The 19,877-nt window shown below is 42.6% G+C and overlaps 1 protein-coding gene across 1 annotated transcript in view; it reads left to right on the forward strand.

Moving 5' to 3' along the window:
* Window positions 1-1,064: 1,064 nt before the first annotated feature.
* dlg2 (discs, large homolog 2) overlaps window positions 1,065-19,877 on the forward strand; it is a 220,597-nt gene continuing 201,784 nt past the window's right edge. Inside the window, exon 1 of the mRNA XM_079508565.1 lies at window positions 1,065-1,192. Coding sequence (XP_079364691.1) covers window positions 1,153-1,192 — 40 coding nt within the window. The 5' untranslated portion in view covers window positions 1,065-1,152. The remainder of the gene's footprint in view (window positions 1,193-19,877) is intronic.

A 19,877-nucleotide genomic window follows, 5' to 3' on the forward strand; every position in this document is an offset into this window, starting at 1 on the left:
GCTGTACTATTCGTACTGTACGTACTGTAACATTGTACCGTACTGTACTGTACTGTACTACTCATACTGTACTGTACAGGTGCTGTACTCTACTGTACTGTACGAACTTTGCTGCTGCAGTGGTCAATGCCTGTACTGTACTGTACTGTACTGTACTGTACTGTACTGTACTAGGATTGCTGCTGCAGTGGTCAATGGGTGTACTGTACTGTACTGTACTAAGATTGCTGCTGCAGTGGTCAATGGGTGTGTGTGTGTGTCTGTGTGTTGCCGTACTGAAGCGGACATACATACCTGGAGACATACATGGAGAAATACATAGGGATGCACATTGCTGTGCATTGGAGCGGTTAGGCACCGCTATTCAAAAACATGTCACCCCCAAAAAAGGGGGAGGAAGTAGACAGCGGAGGTATTGCACATACAGTGTTATGCTGACTGTACATGGTGGAAGTACAGTAAGGCTACAGAAAGAAGATCATAATAGCCAGAATACTGAGGAAGATTTGTGGAAAATGTGGAATTATTTGGAGCATGCATGTGCAAGGAGACCCCGGTCTAACGCTCCTTCGAACTCCATAGTAGCTGTTGTCAATTATGGTAATTTTAAGATATTTAGGTTATATACAATACTTATTGTATTGGTTTTGACAAAAGCAGCCTCTACGTCTGCACTGTGCACCAGCCTTCGTCCTTGTATTGAGTAAACGGTTTGTTTTCCTTCTTTCTGCCAGATTTTGAGCTCGTGCTGTTGTGACAGGGAATTTCTTACCTCTGACATAATCACCTAAAGTAGTGGCACTGCCGAATTGACGCACCACATTAATCCCGCTTTAATGTCTGTTGAGAACTCTAAAAATAACTTGCAAGCTTTATTTGCTACTTTGTCACTAATGTATTCTTGTACTGACTGAGTCTGAACTGAATTCCACAAAAGCCACATCAGCTGCGGAATTATGTAACAGATAATTAAAGCATCAGTTATAGAGATATGCAGAAATGTTCAAGTCATCCAGAAAGGCAGAGGCTAAATGTGTTGTAATCTACCATCCCCTTGTAGACACAGCGCGGGCCCTGGGCCTTCTGGAGGAGTACTGCTCAAAACTAAAGAAGCCTGAGGAGCAACAGCTAAAAACTGCCATTCAGGGAGTGATGGTGATCTTCAAAAGTAACCTGTTTGAAGCACTTATTGGTAAGTCAACAGTGCTGCTAATTAGTGATGGGAGATGCAAACACATCTGTATCGGCTGATTCTAGTTGTTTTTTGATTAATCGGCATCTGTCCAATTAATCAATCGGACCGATTGGTCCTATTGTCTTTACAGATAAACAAGCCCAAAGTAACAGCTAGAACAGATCTACAAGCTCACAATATTAACACAATGTATGCCACACCGCAAAATCCCAGGTTTAAGCAATAAACACTCTTTTGCCAATCCGGGAAATCTCGGGTTTCATTAATGTCCAGAATTAAGGGTCTTGCAAACGTGAAGCGAGGAACGCAGGCGTTGTTGCCTGGATCAACACAGGTCTCCTCCAGGTCTGTTGAAGAGGGGCGCAACAACGCAAGCCTAAAAAAAGTATATATTAATAGAGACGGCACCCAATATCTCCTCCCATCCACTTGCATTAAGTTGCTCAAAAGCGCATGAGGCGATGTCACTCCTCCTTCCGGGTAGGAACAGAGTGCATTCTGGGATTGATTGGGCCAAACACATGAACGCGCTGGCCGTTGACTATCATTGCACGCGTTCAGCGCTCACGTGTCATCATGAATGTGCGCAATGATAGTCAACGGACCAGCGCGTTCATGTGTTTGGCCCAGTGCTGCAATTCCAAATTCGGCCACTATGTCCATTTCGTCCAAGGGTTTCCTCCGGGTGCCGTCTCTATACTCTAAGGTTTTATTGCTCCCCTTTTGCAAGGCCCTTAAATTGTATTTTATTTACCGACCTCATCACACAACCACTTCCGGTTCAACAAGGCTCAAAGAAGCTGACTAATAGAGAGTCTTCTATTGCATTTTACTGGCACTGGCTCTGTATGGAGCCATCTGGTGGCTGGCATATATTCGGTTAAATATAAGGTATTAAAGTTAAATCTGACTTGCCTAAGCCTGCAGTGCAGATACCCTGTTACATGTATTTTTCAGAATGTACAAAATTATTATCATTTTAAAAGTTCAGAATCGGTAATATCGGTTAACGGCCATAACGGCAATTAATTATATCCGATATCGATATCGTCCCAAATGTCTCATCGGCACACGCACATCCCTACTGCTAATACCAATCTTATGCCACACATGTTTATGTTTTGAACTGAGCTCTGGGCATTACAAAAGATCACGTTTAAAGATGGCGTGCCACGATTTTTTCCAACCCTAAAAATTATCATCAGGTATTATTATAATATAAGGAGGAAGAACTTTTTCCAAAAAGTGTACAGTATTTGTTAAAATCATGCTTTTATGTGGACACGCCCACCAGTTCATTAAGTATGCCTGGTTTGCCTGGTGGGTGGTGATGGGTGGTGATCCACCTGAACTGAAGCCGCACCCACAGCTGTAGTTGTATGATAAAGGGGGAGGGGTTAGGGGAGGGGCTGATAGTGTGATGTCACTATATCACTGTTTATTTCATTGGCCCGTTTGACTGTCAAGGGTTCAGCCTCCAGGAAGAAACCCTAAATACAAAGTTAATACACCATTGCACATAAAAACGAGAGAGATAGTACTACACTAGATGGAGGCATACCTTTAGGTTTATCTTTTTAAGATATATTTTGTATGGCTTTTTTGCCTTTATTTGATAGGGTACAGTAATGTGACAGGAAAGGGGAAGAGAGATGGGGGGAATACATTTGGCATTAGGCCGACGGGCTCGGGACTCGAACCTGCGGCACGCCATCAGGCTGGATTACAGGTCTAGGTGCCTGAACTGCTCAGCCGCGGCCCAGGCCGGGTTTATCTTTTTAAGGTGTTTTATTGCATCTGGTATCAGATGTAGAGTGTTTTGAGTGGATGGGAGAGCCTCTATGTGTTATGTCTTTGTTGATGTAGTCAGGTTGATTGTTATGTTTGACATGTTTGATCTTTTGCTGATGTATTGCTGTGTCTGTGTTGTGCCCGAGGACCCCCTCAAAAACGATGATGCATCTCAAGGGGCTTATCCTCAAAATACATTTCAAATAGATAAACCAGATCTTCATATATGGAGCGTCTCACGAGGCGTGATGGACTGACGGCCATACAGTATACTGTATATGGTGGCGTGACGTGGCACAAGGTGTGACGGACTGACTGCCATATATGGTGGCGTGACGGATCGACGGACGGACGGATCGACGACCTACGCTCGCAATAGTCCTGGTTCTCAGAGTAGCATGAGTGGCTCAAGGGCAGTTCACACAGGGAATGATAACCAAATAATATTTGTCATTAAAATCATTTTCTAAAACGGGTATTCCCAATACTTGATTCTGATTGGCTGGTTTCTGATTAGACCCTGTTGTAAATCTCCCGATAATCCACACCTTTAATCAAACCCAGCTGCGTTACATTGATTCCGTATTGCTGGAGTCTGCCGGAGTCTGTTGGACTCATAGTAAACAAGGAAGTGTGGCTCGCTCTGGTGGGCGCAAAGTGTAACTACGTTTAGGAATCGTTTCATGACTTAAAATTGCAATCTGCTGGTAACCGTTTTAGAAAAGCAATAAACCACGCGAGGTCCGATCTTACCATGTATTTTATAATGGCTGAGAGGGTCGGAGACACTCCGCTTCGCGTCGTGTTTCACTACGCCTCTCAGCCATTATAAAATACCCAGTAACCTCACCCCTCTTGTGGTTTATTGCTTAAATAACTCCCTCAAGTGGATGACCTCAACAAGTTCACACCTCAACTATAACAACAATGGTAGTTAAAACAGTTAAGACAGTGAGATCACTTTCAGAGCGATTTGATGAACGATAGAAACACGGACGCCACGTTCAATATGGCACTCCGGTTCAAGTCACGTTTAACCCATTTATACACTCATTGTTCATCAGTGTGGATGCTCAAATCATTCTTGTTATAGTTATCTTTATAGTTATCATTCTTGGTGTGGATAGCCCTTGACTATGGAAAAGCCCCTTGCATGACCTCAGCAGAAGCTTGAATTAGCTTGAATTACAGAAGCTTGAATTACACCAGCCCTGGGTGACTGGCATTAATGACACATGCCTCCTCCAGATATATTGGCCTGACTATGCATCATTCGTCATTCAAAACAAGCTCACCTCTTCTCGCTTTTCCAGCAAGAAGGGTGATTCATTGTGAGACACACACTCATGCTACTCAGAGAACCTGGGTTATGCTAGAGTTCTCTTCGTAGACGTAACATTCATTTTGTATCTCACTATGGGAATATACTAATTCCCATATTGCTAGACAAGCTTGCTCCAAAAGACAACTGTCCCATGTGGCTCTTCTTAACAAAGGAGCTTATTCCTAAAAGCCTGCAATGAGGACCAAATATGTCACCACAATGTTTCAATGCCAAGTGAACTGCCTGTAGCTCCAGGCAATTTATATGGGTCGATTGTAAATGAGGTCCTCATACCCCAGCGCACAAGAGAGGCTTCCCTGGCTAGGACAAGGCCCATTGTCATGCCTTGTATTGAAAAAATAAAACAGTTTTCTCCACTGGTGTAATGCTACAGAGCACTCTGACTCAACAATGTCCGTCATGGCACGGGTCCAATTCCTGGGAAGCCACCCAGTGTTGGACTTCTTTATTTGCACGGTTCCCAAAATAACAATCACTACGACCAATGCCATCAGGGCCAGATATCTCTCTCATTGTTTAAGCGTAATGATGTTGCCACTGTGTAAAACAATGCTAGGTTTGCCCGCTATGCGGGCGGGGGGAGGAGGATTAAAGTCAGCCCTCTGACAGTATTAAATGTTCTGCCAGTGTCAATCCACTCTTTTTCCACATTTATTTGAAGCTTATCAAATGTGACCGTTTCTGACCGAGACTAAGTCATTTATTTTTTCCCGTTTTTTTCATGTCATGAAAGCAGGGAATCGTAGCTTCAAATTGACATATTGTTTGTTCAGTTTGACCCACCAATTTGGAGATATGGCTTAATGTCTTGCAGAAAACAGCGAGTTGAGAAAACCGGCTTAAAAGGTTCACTTCTGTGGACTCTAACATTACACCTAGCTATATGTTCAAGCATTTATTTCATATTTACATGTCTATTTCAGCTCTGACATTTATTTCAGACATGCTCTAGTATGTGAAGAATCTGCCTAAAAAAGTTTTTCTCCTCTCCTGAACAGTTAGTCTTGCCACCATGACTGTCTCTGTATCAAAAAGAGTCACAAATGCTCTATAAGCTTCCCGAAAGGAAGGCACTGCTATTAACCAGTCGCTGTACATGGCTAATCACAGTCGTGTGCATGCGAAAGTTGAGAACAGGTTGCGTTGGTTTTATTACCACCAAATCACCAGCAAGTTTGTCACCCCAGAGAGAAGTAGTCTTTCTGGTGGTTTCAGTGGGGGGGGGGGGGGGGGGGGGGGGGCAACAGTATGCTGGCGCCTCCTTGTGACTGAAGAACACATATCATTCTTATTCTTACATTTTTATCCCACAATTTTTGTAACCCATTTTTTTCACCCAGTGTCAATTGTTTAATGTAATCCTGGGCGCTACACTCACTGCCAACCTGGGGAGAGCAACGGACTGACCTCATGCTTCCTTCAATTCATGAGGAGTCCAAGCTGCTTCTTTTCACCAGACAGGGGGGTTTCCCCGGTTGGAATTGCGTGGAAGGAACACGTTATTCCAACCAGTTCCTTTCCCCTCCATCAGGCGCCCCGGCTGGCCAGGGGGAGGCAGTTTAGAAACCAGGATTACTGCATGTTTTTTGTGAGGGTGCCTACCCTAGAGGACATGGGGAGAACATGAAAACTCCACACAGAAAGGCCTTTTTGCCAACTTCACCTAGGGTATGGGGACTGATGACGCGGAGGAGAGAACGCGCCCACAGCGTCCCCAGCAGGAATCGAACCCAGGACCTTCTAGCTGTGAGGCGACAGTGCTACACAGACTGCACCACCATGCCCCCAACCCATGTCATTCTTTTCCGCGCATGTAGAGTGCGTTTTCAAACTTTCGAATGGTGTATGTTCACTTTATTATCCCTGAAAGACAGTGACTCGTGGCTCTTTCTGCGGTGTTAAGGGAGAAAGAAGATTTCTCCAACTTTTTTATGTTTTCCAACTTTTCTAGTTTCTCAACAGTGCTGTGTTGTGCTGTTCTGGGAAGAAAAAATATATATATTTTTTTAAAATAACTTAAGCTCATAAAAACTATGCTTAAACTTAACCTTAACCCTAAAGTTTACCGGTTATATGATTATTTGATTTGGGTCTAAAAGGATAGGTCTTCATAAAACAGTGGCTGATGTTGCAGTTTTAGTCAAAATGGATCATTATGCATATGCACATTGTCAATTATCCGGTGCAATACCTTAATTTAGATTTTGAATGCATAAGAGTATTTAGTTCTTGAAATGTAAAACAGGGTAAACTAGAAAAAGTGCTCCATGGAGCACAGGTCTCCACCAGGTCAGGAGCGTTTGTGATGTTTGGACAAAATGTGTAGGAGTAATTGTTAATTGTTCAATGTAGTGGAAATGTGCGTGCAAAGTTTCACAGTTCATGATTTGAGACTTGTTCAAAACAGATGACACCTGAAAACTTTAGATGTCAATCTTAGCCAACCACGATATAAAAAATCACACCCGTGTGAACTGAGTGGTGCAGTGACGTCACACACTATCCATAGCAACCATGCTCACCTGTACGTGGCCCCACGTACAGGTACACACATACATAGACACATAGATACAGACAAAGCTGGTTATTGGAGTGGTTTGCACCACTCAAAAATCACACTGATCCGTCTTGATCACATGACTAGGGTATGAAGATCATGTGTACCGCTTTGCGTGATATTTGGATAAAATAAGAAAAACGAATATAAAGAAATGTGTTTCGCATAAGTCAGCCTCCTGGTGGCGCTATAAATGGCAGATTTGAAAAATGCAGGGCAGACATTTTTCCTTGGCCTTTAGGGAGTGTGCATACGCAGATCGGTGCAGTTATAGGTAATGACCCGACTGGGCCTCTTATAGCGCCACCATGAGGCTGATTTGAAATATGTTAAGTGGCATTTCTTCCTCAGCCTCGTGGGAATGTGCGTGCACAGTTTCACCGCAATCGGACGCTTCTTTCATGATTTACATAATTTTGGGCCAGTCGTGCAAACTATATGTCAATCGGGATGAAAAATCAAAGAGTGTGTTGATCATAATTATGAGTAATGACTATAAGATAATGTTTACAGATTTGTGTTAAATTCGGATAAAATCGGAGGAGTTATATAAGAATTGGCGTGTGTTTGCACAGTTTTCCTTTGCCCTGGTGTAAAACATACTCTCTCTCCAAATATTGAAATCGGCCTTGAAAACGACCACTACTAAACACTATAATAAAGTGTAAACTAGACCAGTTCAAAGGTGGTAAACTGGTGCAATCTGATGATAACTACCCAGTGTAGTGTTTTCGCCAAGTTCTTTGCAGGCATTAAGAAATTATGGTCAGTCATCAGTGCAGAGACTGTATTGCATGTTTGTACTCTGAGACTGTCTGAGAATGTCTCGCGACCCCCTGCCCCGCCCCCTCAATACAAATTGACTGCTACAATAACCTTAATAATTAAAGAAAATAAAGAAAATGTACATCATAAATAAATACTGAAACCAGATATAATCATTTAGGAAATGTATGCATGTACTGTGTACTATGTAAACTATGTAAATTTCCATTTTCCAGCCATTCAGTTGCAAAAAAACGTTTTCCTTTTCTTTTCTTTTCTTTTTTTAAATAATCTGGGGACCCCCCCAAATAATTTGGCGACCCCCGGGTTGAGAACCCCTGGCATATGAAACTTGATAAGATACAGATAGCATACCATATTTAGCAGATTGTCTCGTCTCAGTCTGTTGACTGCTGAGAGATTTGAGACTAGCTTGGAAGTTGTCCATACTGTAGGTTTTTCTTTTTTAAGTTCCTATGGGATGCCTCCAAGTGGAGTGATGCTGCAGCTTTGATGGCTTCATAGATATGTTTGACAGCCCTATCATCAGTGTTGCGTCAATTTATTATTTTTGTTTTTGTTAGTGTTTATACATTATCTTATATCTTATACATTATCTTTCCTGGACCCTGTGTTGGCAGAACTAAAAACCAAGGCAAAAGATATACAATTAATAATAGACGTGTTATTATGTAAAAAGTTAAAACGAATTGTTTTTACATAATGGCACATCTGTAAAACTGAGTTTTAAGAAGTAATTGTAAAGGTGATAAAAGTTTACGTTTAGAGCCCCAGTGGCATATACTTGATTAGATTTCTAGATTTCAAAACGGTATCATCACCTGCTAGAGATCCAAATGATCAAATGCTTTCTTATATACTTTTGGAATATCTTCTGGAAGCTAATGTTTTCCAGTGGATTTGATCTAGGTGCTATATCTGATAATTGATTAGAATATTTTCCAAGCTATTTTGTTAATTCCCAGTTTGGATTTTAATGGGGGGAAAAAAGAAGAGAAAAGAAAACGTTTTCTGCATGCTAAACATTGTTTCTGCTTTCATAATTGGGTTATTTTTTTTTAATAATATTTATTTTATTTGGAAAAAGCAGTAGAATAACAGCATTTCGATGTATACATAGGACACAAGTGCATTTCCCAGGATTTTCTTTTTTCACCCCTCTTCCCTCCCTCCCCCCTCCAAGTGACTCCATCTCCAGTGTCTCTGTAACATCCTTGCTTTCTTCAGGACTACATATGGCATCAGGTCAACACTTAACAGGGGCAAAGGGCAATATCGCTTCAGAGTGTACATTTCAGAAGGAGAAAAATAAGAAAGAGTGGGCAGACAAAAAAAAGACAAAGACAAAAAAAACAACAACAACCAAGAAACGAAAGTATTTACAACATTGCATAATTGGGTTCTATAGTGATAAGGAGCAGTGGTGGATGATTACTGATGGCTTGCATTACTTGTTATGTACAACACCAGGAGGGCCAAATAGTGATTCCCCAGAGATTAGAGTAATTTTTATGGATGGATGCTTGATTTTCATTAATGAATGCTTGGCTGTATGATCGGTCCCTAGTCGTGTGCAAGCATTGGTCTAGCACACAATTTTGATGACTGAGTTAACATATTCAGAGATGTCTGGCCAGTTCGTCTTGCTATCGTAGAAAACAATGAAGTCCAGCGATGAAATCAAACACAGTTGCAACTCTGCGATGGAACAAATGCCTCCTGAAATAGATAAATACTGAAATGATGAATACTGAAATAGTAATCATCTTATAAAGCATTAGGTGCTTTCTAATCTGGGCAGTGGTGTGTGTGCCCCAGCTAAAACCCATCAATGTGGAGTGGATTCTGGTTTGGATTAACCTAACCTCGGATCGCAGGGTTGTTTTCTCAGAAAGAGAGCCTGGGGAATTTTAAAGCAAAAACTATATAGAATGTGGCTGGGCTATTATTGACATTATGGGCAGGAGGGGGAGCCGGGAGGGTCTCTCCCTGGTGCGCACATAAGTAGGCCTTATTACATAATCGCATAATCACAATTATTTGAGATGATCACAATTATCTTTGCATCATCGTCATAATTGTTTCCGTGATGAAAAATGTTTTCAAATATTTAAAGAAATAATTGGAAATATCACTTATACAAGCTCTACCACTTGTAAATCGGCTAGTCCCACTATTTATGTATTTATTGGAAAGTATAAAGTTCATAAATAAGTTAGTCGTTTCTTTAAGTTGTTTGTCATATCTGCCCTCAATTTGTATGACAATTAATAGTCAAGTAAAATGTAATTATGGTGACAGGCCTACACAAGTACACATAAGTAGTGCCAGTGTAAAACACTTTTCAAAACGTCTCTAAAAAGAGAATACCAGCGGAATACGGAACAGTCCTTTAAGGCACTTTATTATTTAATGCATAATTGTCATGGTATGCTACTATGCTGCAGAGCAGACAGCACAACGTACATGTTCTGCGTGTAGCCTTCATCAGCGTTGTATGCTGCAGACAACAGAAGTGTCACATTTATAATGTCCGTAGCCGTAGGTGAGACACCTTCCCCTGTCTGTGTCGATACAAATAACATCCAACCAACTAGTACCCAAAAGTGCAATCACAATACACATTCATCAACAGAAAATGTCATAATCTATTATTAAAGAAAGCAATAAGGTACACCCGCACACTGTGTATCTGCTCGGCACAAGAGTATTGTCTTATTTAATGAAGCACTACTAGGGACGACTAGGGACCGAAACGTTGCTTCATTAAATAAGACAATACTCTTGTGCCGAGCAGATACACAGTGTGCGGGTGTACCTTATTGCTTTCTTTGATGTCCACTGGCCTACGCACCTGTGCATACGCCTGATTGCTAGGTGTGCGATAGTTTTCTCCTACAGTTGATCTATTATTACAAATGTAAAGTTAAGGAGCACACACGGCTAAGGAACCCAAAGTCAATAGCTACGTCATGCCAAGCCCGCCCTCCTAACCACTGCACCTCCGTCCGAGCCACTGCACTCACACGGCAGTGTCGTCACGGACTTACCCTCCGCGTCGTTCCAACGCTATCTCCTCATGTCGCGCCGGCCGCCGAGCCACAACACCACCCGCGGACCAATGCTCATTGCACTGCCAGTCTGCCGCCAAAGTCAGCTCCCTTCCACACTCACACCGGCAATGCATTTCTTTACTACACTCACTATCGCCAAAAGCACCCACACCCACGCACGCACAGTCGCACACACTCCATCGTCCCCGGGTTGCATGTTGGGAGGGACACATATTAATGTATGGACACTGTTTCCTGTGCCGTCATGTTCTCACACGTCCCTCCGTTCATCTCGACACGTCTACATAGTATAATATCAACCTACCTGCTACACATGCCATGGCGCCTGAAACAGATATCCACATGTGGATGCATAACATCCCAAATTGCGTGTTTCCCTTGGCTTTCGATTGCTTGCACGTACGCCAACAGAAGTGTGTCGGTTGGTCGGGTCGGGTACGGGCAGAAATTGAGAACTCAACATGAACTAGTAAATGTTTGGGACTGTGAATGTAGTTCAAAATTCCAAATTGTTACCCATAAAGAAATAATAATAAAAAATAATAAATTCACATTCATAGTTCCTGCTACAGTAAGTAGGAATAGTCGGAGCTAAGAACGTGAAATTTGAGCCACAGTATAGCTCTTGTGATGTGTTTATTTTACTTTATTGTGGCATGAGAACGCATTGTAGGCAACCAATGTACAATATCTACATACACACAGTATACTTTGGTGCTCTAAACAATGCACTTCATTAGCTTTTGCTGATGGACAATCGCTACATTTGGAAAAGACAAAAAAGGAGGGGAAAGGGGGGAAAAAGGTCCCTGATGATTTAGCTAAAGTTCCCCTTTAAGTTGGCAAGCTCCATGACCTGGCCCTTTTAGTAGACATTTCTTGCAATTACACCATATCAAAGATTACCAAGTGCTTTTGGTAAGCTTTAAGGGTTACATGTGTACTTAGTGGATTACAGGTCTTTTCAAAAGCTTTTGTCATACATGTAGATCATCTGTTGGTGCAATCACTAAGGCCACATAAAATAGTTTTCAGCCATTTCCATCTGACAAGAAGAGTTATACTTGGTTGTTGGTTGTGCAAAAACATAATAAAAAAAATAAAAAATAAATAAGACTAATGACAAGATTCATATAATTATTATATATGTTAGGATTTTAACTTGTGGAGGTGAAACGTAATATTACAGTGACAATCACCCCCACAAACACTTAAGCCAAATGAGGATATTTGGCTTAAGTATATTATTCCAGTGTCCAAACATAACGTAGTTGTCCAGATGTGACGGGTCTGCAGCAATCATCGTTGCACAATAAATACTTCCTAACTAGTGACTCCTACACATAATTGCCTTAGGCGTTCAAAATAAATGTGTTTGTCCATCTGTTAAACGGAGCAGGACAGGTACGTACAGACTGTGCCTTTCTAGTGAGAAATGTGTTGCTGTAGAAACAAGAGAACTGTTCACCATGTCTAGTGCTCGAGCCACTGAAGACAATACAAACAAGAGAACTGTTCACCATGTCTAGTGGTAGAAACAAGAGAACTGTTCACCATGTCTAGTGGTAGAAACAAGAGAACTGTTCACCATGTCTAGTGGTAGAAACAAGAGAACTGTTCACCATGTCTAGTGGTAGAAACAAGAGAACTGTTCACCATGTCTAGTGGTAGAAACAAGAGAACTGTTCACCATGTCTAGTGGTAGAAACAAGAGAACTGTCCACCATGTCTAGTGCTGTAGAAACAAGAGAACTGTTCACCATGTCTAGTGCTCGAGCCACTGCTGTAGAAACAAGAGAACTGTTCACCATGTCTAGTGCTCGAGCCACTGCTGTAGAAACAAGAGAACTGTTCACCATGTCTAGTGCTCGAGCCACTGAAGACAATACAAATATCTCCCCATTATATAATTGTATACTTTAGACCAGTGGTTCCCAAACATTTTAGCTCGAGACCCAAAAGAGCAATTAGACGTTTGCCAGGCTTGGACCCAAACTAGTGAAAATAGCAGGGACCCAAATGAGTGAAAATAGCAGATCTACAAGCTCACAACACATCGCAATTCAACCTGTTGTGAGCTTGTAGATCTGCCATTTTCACTTCTTATTTGCTTTTTTTGGGGGGGGGGGGGGAATTCTTCTGGAATTCTTCTGAGAAACATTTAAATGAGTTATTAACTTGTGAAATCTTTTGAATAATAATATTAATAATTAGAAACAAAACAAAATGAAGGGGTATTTACTCGCGACCCATAACAATTGGTGTGTAGGCCATTAATGTGCTTCATATGAGACTGATGTTTTCGAATCTTGGACACATCATGGGTAGTAGTGTGTGCGTCCATACTGTGGGTACGCTCTGGGGTCCAGTAGAGGGAGCTATGAGACATAGTTTACATTCAATCACTAATCTGTTTGCCTTCTGCCAAGATGCTGGTGGGGTGACAAGGCTTTGCTCCTTTACTCATTTAAGCTCAATGATCAAATTCAGGCGGATGACATGAAGACAACAATTGTATTGGTTTCACTGCTAGCATTTGGGGAATGTCATTCCATTCCCTAAATGATGATTTTGCCATTTGTATTTATTTATGTAGCTATATATTAATTGATGGAGGGCAGTAGTGAAATCATGCGCCTGTTTTTAGTTTCAAAAGTTTGTCGGGCGGTTCTCAAGAGGCGTGAACTACAGACACAGCCGGACAGAATTCTCCCATTTATAGTAGGATTAAAGCTGCAATCCGCTATTTTTACCAATCTGTATGGCAGACCAGGTATACTCTACCTGGTAGAGTATGTTTTAAAGCAGCTATAACATGCATTTTAAAACTGTTTTTAATATTTAATACCGTATTGTCTATGTCCCTCAAACTTATTTCTAATGGTTTGAGCCAGTCCATGTCATTTCTTTTTCACTGAAGACTGAAGAGGGTGAGGAATTATACAAAGTAGGGTGATACTGATGACATCACGCGTACAACCAAATCAAATTGAGCTGTTCCTGAGAGCAATTTCCATAAAAGCCCTATATGATGAGAAAGCCTGATTGTTCAAACTTGCGTATTTGTGGGGATAGAAAATTCATAGGGGAGCCTAAAAAACGTAGGTCCTTTAATATGAAAAATGGCACACCTACAGTGTTGGAAGTAGTCTCCCTACTCTTCCTTTGAGATGTAGACCCTGGTGTCAGGTAGGACACCAGCCCTGCCTGAAGTTCATAAGCCCAATATCTTCCGTATCCAAGTCCAGATTTCCTATTGCTTGAGCGGTATATATTTATATTTGATTTCCTGCTTTACTAGCTTTAGCAGACCCAGGTTTAAATCTCAGGTGTTACAGCATGTGCAATGCTCTCTGCTCTCTGCTCTGCTCTCTGTCACTGTCAGGGGAGGATATAAAACACTCACATCTACACCGCGCCGCCGATCCCATTGATATTATGGAGATCTCTGTAACTTTCACTCCTTGTCCCTTTTATGCCCAATATATAGAGATATGCCCTATTGTAAGTTCTTGTAGTTTTAACACTCAGAAATGTTAGGATTATTAAACCAGTAATGGAAACAGAAGTCAGTGCTTTACTTCCACACAGAGCAACACAAGCAGTTTACATGTAAGCCTGAATTATACTTAGTTCTGTGCTAACGTGTCGCGCTGCAACACGTTGTGAGCTATAGATCTTCTATTTTCGGAGTGTGCCACCTTAACATATAACTCAGGCTCTATGCCTCCTGCCTTGCTCAGGTCAGTAGGGCACCCACATACTTGGTTGACCCTGCTAGAACAAATTATACCTTTCTTCATTACCAGGCCAGGGTAGAAGTCTTGTAATGAGAAACTGTGTGTTGTACATTTCCTATCCCCTTCATGCTTGGGGCAGTGTGTGGGCTTAACATTAACATAAAACAGTGGGATATGAATAATCAATTACTGCATCCTACCCTAAGGCTGATCCATCATCACTACACCTCATTTTGTCTCTACTCTGTGTTTGCATTTGACAGGTTTACAGTAGGTATATATTTATTCAGAATATTATTCTGTGCTGGATTAATTTGCATAGCCAGGATTAAAATAGGGTGCATTTTGCATCCCAAACGCAGTTTATAGTTAAGGGACGCAATAAAACAACGACCTCTGTATCCACGGGATGCACTACTGTACTACTGTACTGTTTTTTATTCTAGTTTATTTTGCTAGCTTTAGTTATAATAATATAATAACCACATTATAACCATATAAAATGAAATGGGAGTTAAATGCTGCAATTTATAAAAATTGCAAAATATGACTCCTAACGTTGTTGAAGTGGGACTCATAAAATGTCCCTGGGACTCATCTAAAAGACCATCCCTGCATCCCGGGACTCATTACATTGAAAACCTATTTACATCTGGAATCTAGGTAAACATTGTATGTAAGTTGGGTACACAAAGGAAATGAATGCTTTCAGAAAAAAATAATATAAATAATGTATTTAAAGATGTTGGCATGGGGGGTCAGATCAACATATGGAATGAATTCTGTACTGGCCATGTATGATATGATATGATATAGTACTTTATTGTCAGGTCACACTGAAATTTGTCTTGCGACTCAGCAGCCAAGTATGCAGAACACATATACACACATTTGACATAACACAAAGAACAAGAAAATTGACATACATAGACATGAAGACAAGATCAATATCCACCGCCTAGATTACCCCGTGGCTACTACAACTCCTGATTAAGTATCCATATATGGAGCGTGTCTTGAGTGTACAGGGTTTGATGAGGTCAGATCAACATATGGAATGTCAGAACAGGTCAGCTCCATATATGGAGATCATTATTTTTTGCACTGATGGAGATTGTTCTATCAGCCAGTAGTATCATTCTTCACGGTTGCAGAATGTTCCCTGTCTGGTGTTAGAAAATTGTCCATGATGCAGGTTTTACAGAGCGAGGGAGGTGCCAAGGCACCTAAAATAATAAGTGCGCTGTGACATGCTGTGAGCTTGTAGATATTCTATTTTAGGTGTGCGACATGAGTATAAATCAGGCGTTAAGAGTCTAGCTGGATTTTGACATGACTTATGTAATGACCTTTTCATTTAAAAAGATTTCGGTATTCAGACAGCCAGCAATGGGTAGAACGCTTCCAAAAAAAAGTAGTCTCCGTGACACATCTAGGGGCCGCAATCTGCATTCAAAGATTTTCCTAGAAGCTTTGTCATTGGTCGATTTGCCTGTCTGCTTCCTGATTGGTCAGGTCATTGCGACCGGGTTTTTTATCGACCAATGACAAAGCTTCTAGGAACATCTTTGAATGCAGATTGCGGCCCCTAGATGTGTCACAGAAATTACTTTTTTGGGGGGGGGGGGGGGCTGTCTGAATACCAAAAAAATAAAAAGGTCATTAAAATGTTGACATATTATTGCTTATAGCAGCTTTAAACTTGACATCTTTTAATAAACCAGGGGTTCTGTGCTGTTTGCTCATATCCTTGTTTGTCTCTACAAAGTGCTGTCTGGCATTCTAGCAATTTAAAATATCCAAAATGTTCCTATTAGGATTAGGTTAAATAAAGTCAGCTGCCCTATAAGGATATTTTACCCATGTGTAAAGCTAGACCGGTGCCCGGCTGTAGAGCACCGGAGTCGGTAACGATGGAAGTTGGAGATCCATGCCCCAGCCGGCTATGCAATACCCATTTACAATTTAGGCATTTAACAGACGCTCTTAATCCAGAGCGACTTACATTAAGCAATAACAAAAAAGCATGGCATACATCACATACATAAAAAGTAGTTATCATGAAACATAGGTAAGCTAAGAGCATAACAGTGGAGTATCTATATAATGAAACTATATATATAAACTATGCATACTACTATATTATACTATACATGTACTATAAAGTGCTATGACTACATGAAATGCAATTCTAGTGCTGTCTACGTAACATGCTATAAAATGTATAAAATGCTATCTAAGTCTACATAAAGCCGGGAGCCAATGGAGGGAGCGGAGAAGGGGCGAGACGTGTGAGAATTTTGGCTGGTTGAAGACCAAGCGAGCTGCGGCATTTTGGATCAGTTGGAGAGGCTTAAGTGCACATGCCGGTAGGCCAGTAAGGAGGGAGATACAATAGTCAAGTTTTGAGAAGACTGTTGTCTGGATTAGGAGCTGGGCTGACTCCTGGGTGAGGAACGGTCTAATTCGTTGTATGTTATAGAGTGTAAACCTACAGGATCGAGTGGCAGTTGTGATGTGTGTTTTGAACGAGAGCTGACTGTCCAGGACAACACCAAGGTTCCTGGCTGTCGGGACAGACGTTACCAGGGCGTTGTCTACGGAGATAGTTAGCTCCCGCATAGGGCAGGACTTAGCTGGGAAGAAGAGAAGCTCAGTCTTGTCTGGATTCAGCTTGAGGTGGTTGGAAGACATCCACTGTGAGATGTCAGCCAGACATGCAGTGATGCGCTCTTCCACCTGGGTGGCAGAGCGGGGGAAGGATAGAAACAGTTGTGTGTCATCGGCATAGCAGTGATAGGATATATTGTGAGCAGAGATGATAGTGCCAAGGGATTTAGTGTATAGTGAGAAAAGGAGGGGACCAAGTACAGATCCCTGTGGGACCCCAGTTTGGAGGGTACGGGGGGATGATAGCAAACCTTTCCAAGAAACCTGTTAGATCCGGTCCGAGAGGTAGGAGGAGAACCACTTCAGCGCTGTCCCGCCGATGCCTAGATCAGCTAGGGTGTCTAGGAGCAGCTGGTGGTTCACTGTGTCAAATGCTGCCGATAGGTCTAGAAGCAGAGGCGATTCTTCCTAAACGCAGACTACGCAGGCTGCGTAGGGCCCCCGCCGCCCCCGAATTCACAAAAGGCCCCCGCTCGCCCTGCGCAAAGTCGGCAAAAGCGTGCTACGTTATTTGCGTACCGACGTTACGCAAGGAACGGTGAGCACAGGGCGGGCGGAGCCGTGGGGGCTTTTTACGTTATTTGCGCAGTGAGTGTAACGCTGCTCAATGGTGAAATCTTCCGCCAACAGCGTACCTTAGTGATCAGAATCAAGGACAGGCCTATCGTAGTAGACATTTCCACCACGCCGAAACGCCCCCCTTTCAAAGTGTTATTTTGCTTCGGTGTCGTTTCGGACGGACGGGAGAGTAGCATATAAAAGACAACAACAACAACAACAACACAGATCTCACGGAACTCATCTTCAATCATGAAGCGTCTTTATCCTTCAGGAAATGATAAAAAGTTAAAGAAAAAGCGTAAGGATGAACTGCGGAAGGAGCAATCAGGTAAATAAACATGTCAACTTGCAGACTGACTTGCAGTGTCCTGTTCTGTGAATGTCGCGGGTTGTTGTTGTGTTTACAGGCTGAGCCACGCTGGTGGCTAGGCTAGTACTGCTGCTGCTTGCTGCAGTTTGTAATCAATAATCATCTCTTTTATCATGACATGGTTGGGAGTGAGTGGTGACTCGCTGTAGTCTCACTCTGTGACTAGCTGTGAAGTCTGATTTGTGCTCTTATTAAACGCATCAAATTCGTAGTTTTGTTGTTGTTGCTCAGTATTGAAATATAAATAATTTAAATTGCAAAGGAATAATTAAGAATTTGAATAAGTGTGTGTGTGTGTGTGTGTGTGGGGGGGGGGGGGGGGGTGTGTGTGTGTGTGTGTGTGTGTATATATATATATACAATTTAGTTTTATATATAATTTTATCCTTGTGTTTGTATCTATAATTTCCAGGGGCTATGCTTAAGTTTGTGACTAAAGCCACAACACAGCCTCCCCACTGTTTATACCAGTCAGTCTGTCATACCATCCCTCCCCACTGGGGGCGCTGTTTATACCAGTCTCTCTCTGTCATACCATCCCTCCCCACTGGGGGCGCTGTTTATACCAGTCAGTCTGTCATACCATCCCTCCCCACTGGGGGCGCTGTTTATACCATCCCTCTACACTGGGGGTGCTGTTTATACCATCCCTCCCCACTGGGGACGCTGTTTATACCAGTCTCTCTGTCATAGCATCCCTCTCCACTGGGGGCACTGTTTATACCAGTCAGTCTGTCATACCATCCCTCCCCACTGGGGGCGCTGTTTATACCAGTCAGTCGGTCATACCATCCCTCCCCACTGGGGGCGCTGTTTATACCATCCCTCTACACTGGGGGTGCTGTTTATATCATCCCTCCCCACTGGGGACGCTGTTTATACCAGTCTCTCTGTCATAGCATCCCTCTCCACTGGGGGCACTGTTTATACCAGTCAGTCTGTCATACCATCCCTCCCCACTGGGGGCGCTGTTTATACCAGTCAGTCTGTCATACCATCCCTCCCCACTGGGGGTGCTGTTTATACCATCCCTCTACACTGGGGGTGCTGTTTATACCATCCCTCCCCACTGGGGATGCTGTTTATACCAGTCTCTCTGTCATAGCATCCCTCTCCACTAGGGGCACTGTTTATACCAGTCAGTCTGTCATACCATCCCTCCCCACTGGGGGCGCTGTTTATACCATCCCTCTACACTGGGGGTGCTGTTTATACCATCCCTCCCCACTGGGGACGCTGTTTATACCAGTCTCTCTGTCATAGCATCCCTCTCCACTGGGGGCACTGTTTATACCAGTCAGTCTGTCATACCATCCCTCCCCACTGGGGGCACTGTTTATACCAGTCTGTCATACCATCCCTCCCCACTGGGGGCGCTGTTTATACCAGTCTGTCATACCATCCCTCCCCACTGGGGGCGCTGTTTATACCAGTCTGTCACACCATCCCTCTACACCGGGGGCGCTGTTTATACCAGTCAGTCTGTCATACACAGACAGACACACAGACAGACACACAGACAGACACAATAAATGTGTATACCTTATTCTGCTCTGTTTGTCTACTTAAAACTGTTTTAAACTGTTTCAAAACCCCCCATTTTTTCATGGGGGGCCCCCTTGCTACAATCATGCTTAGGGCCCCTTGGAGGCCAGAATCGGCACTGTCTAGAAGAATCAGGACGGCAGAGTGGGAAGCAGCCTGGGCAGCATGTAGTGCTTCTGTTGTACCCGTTGTACCCGTGTCAGAGTACCCGTTCCACCCATCTGTCTGTCTGTCTTTGTCCCT

This window comes from Electrona antarctica (genome assembly GCF_951216825.1).
Source record: "Electrona antarctica genome assembly, chromosome: 8".
Classification (NCBI taxonomy): domain Eukaryota; kingdom Metazoa; phylum Chordata; class Actinopteri; order Myctophiformes; family Myctophidae; genus Electrona; species Electrona antarctica.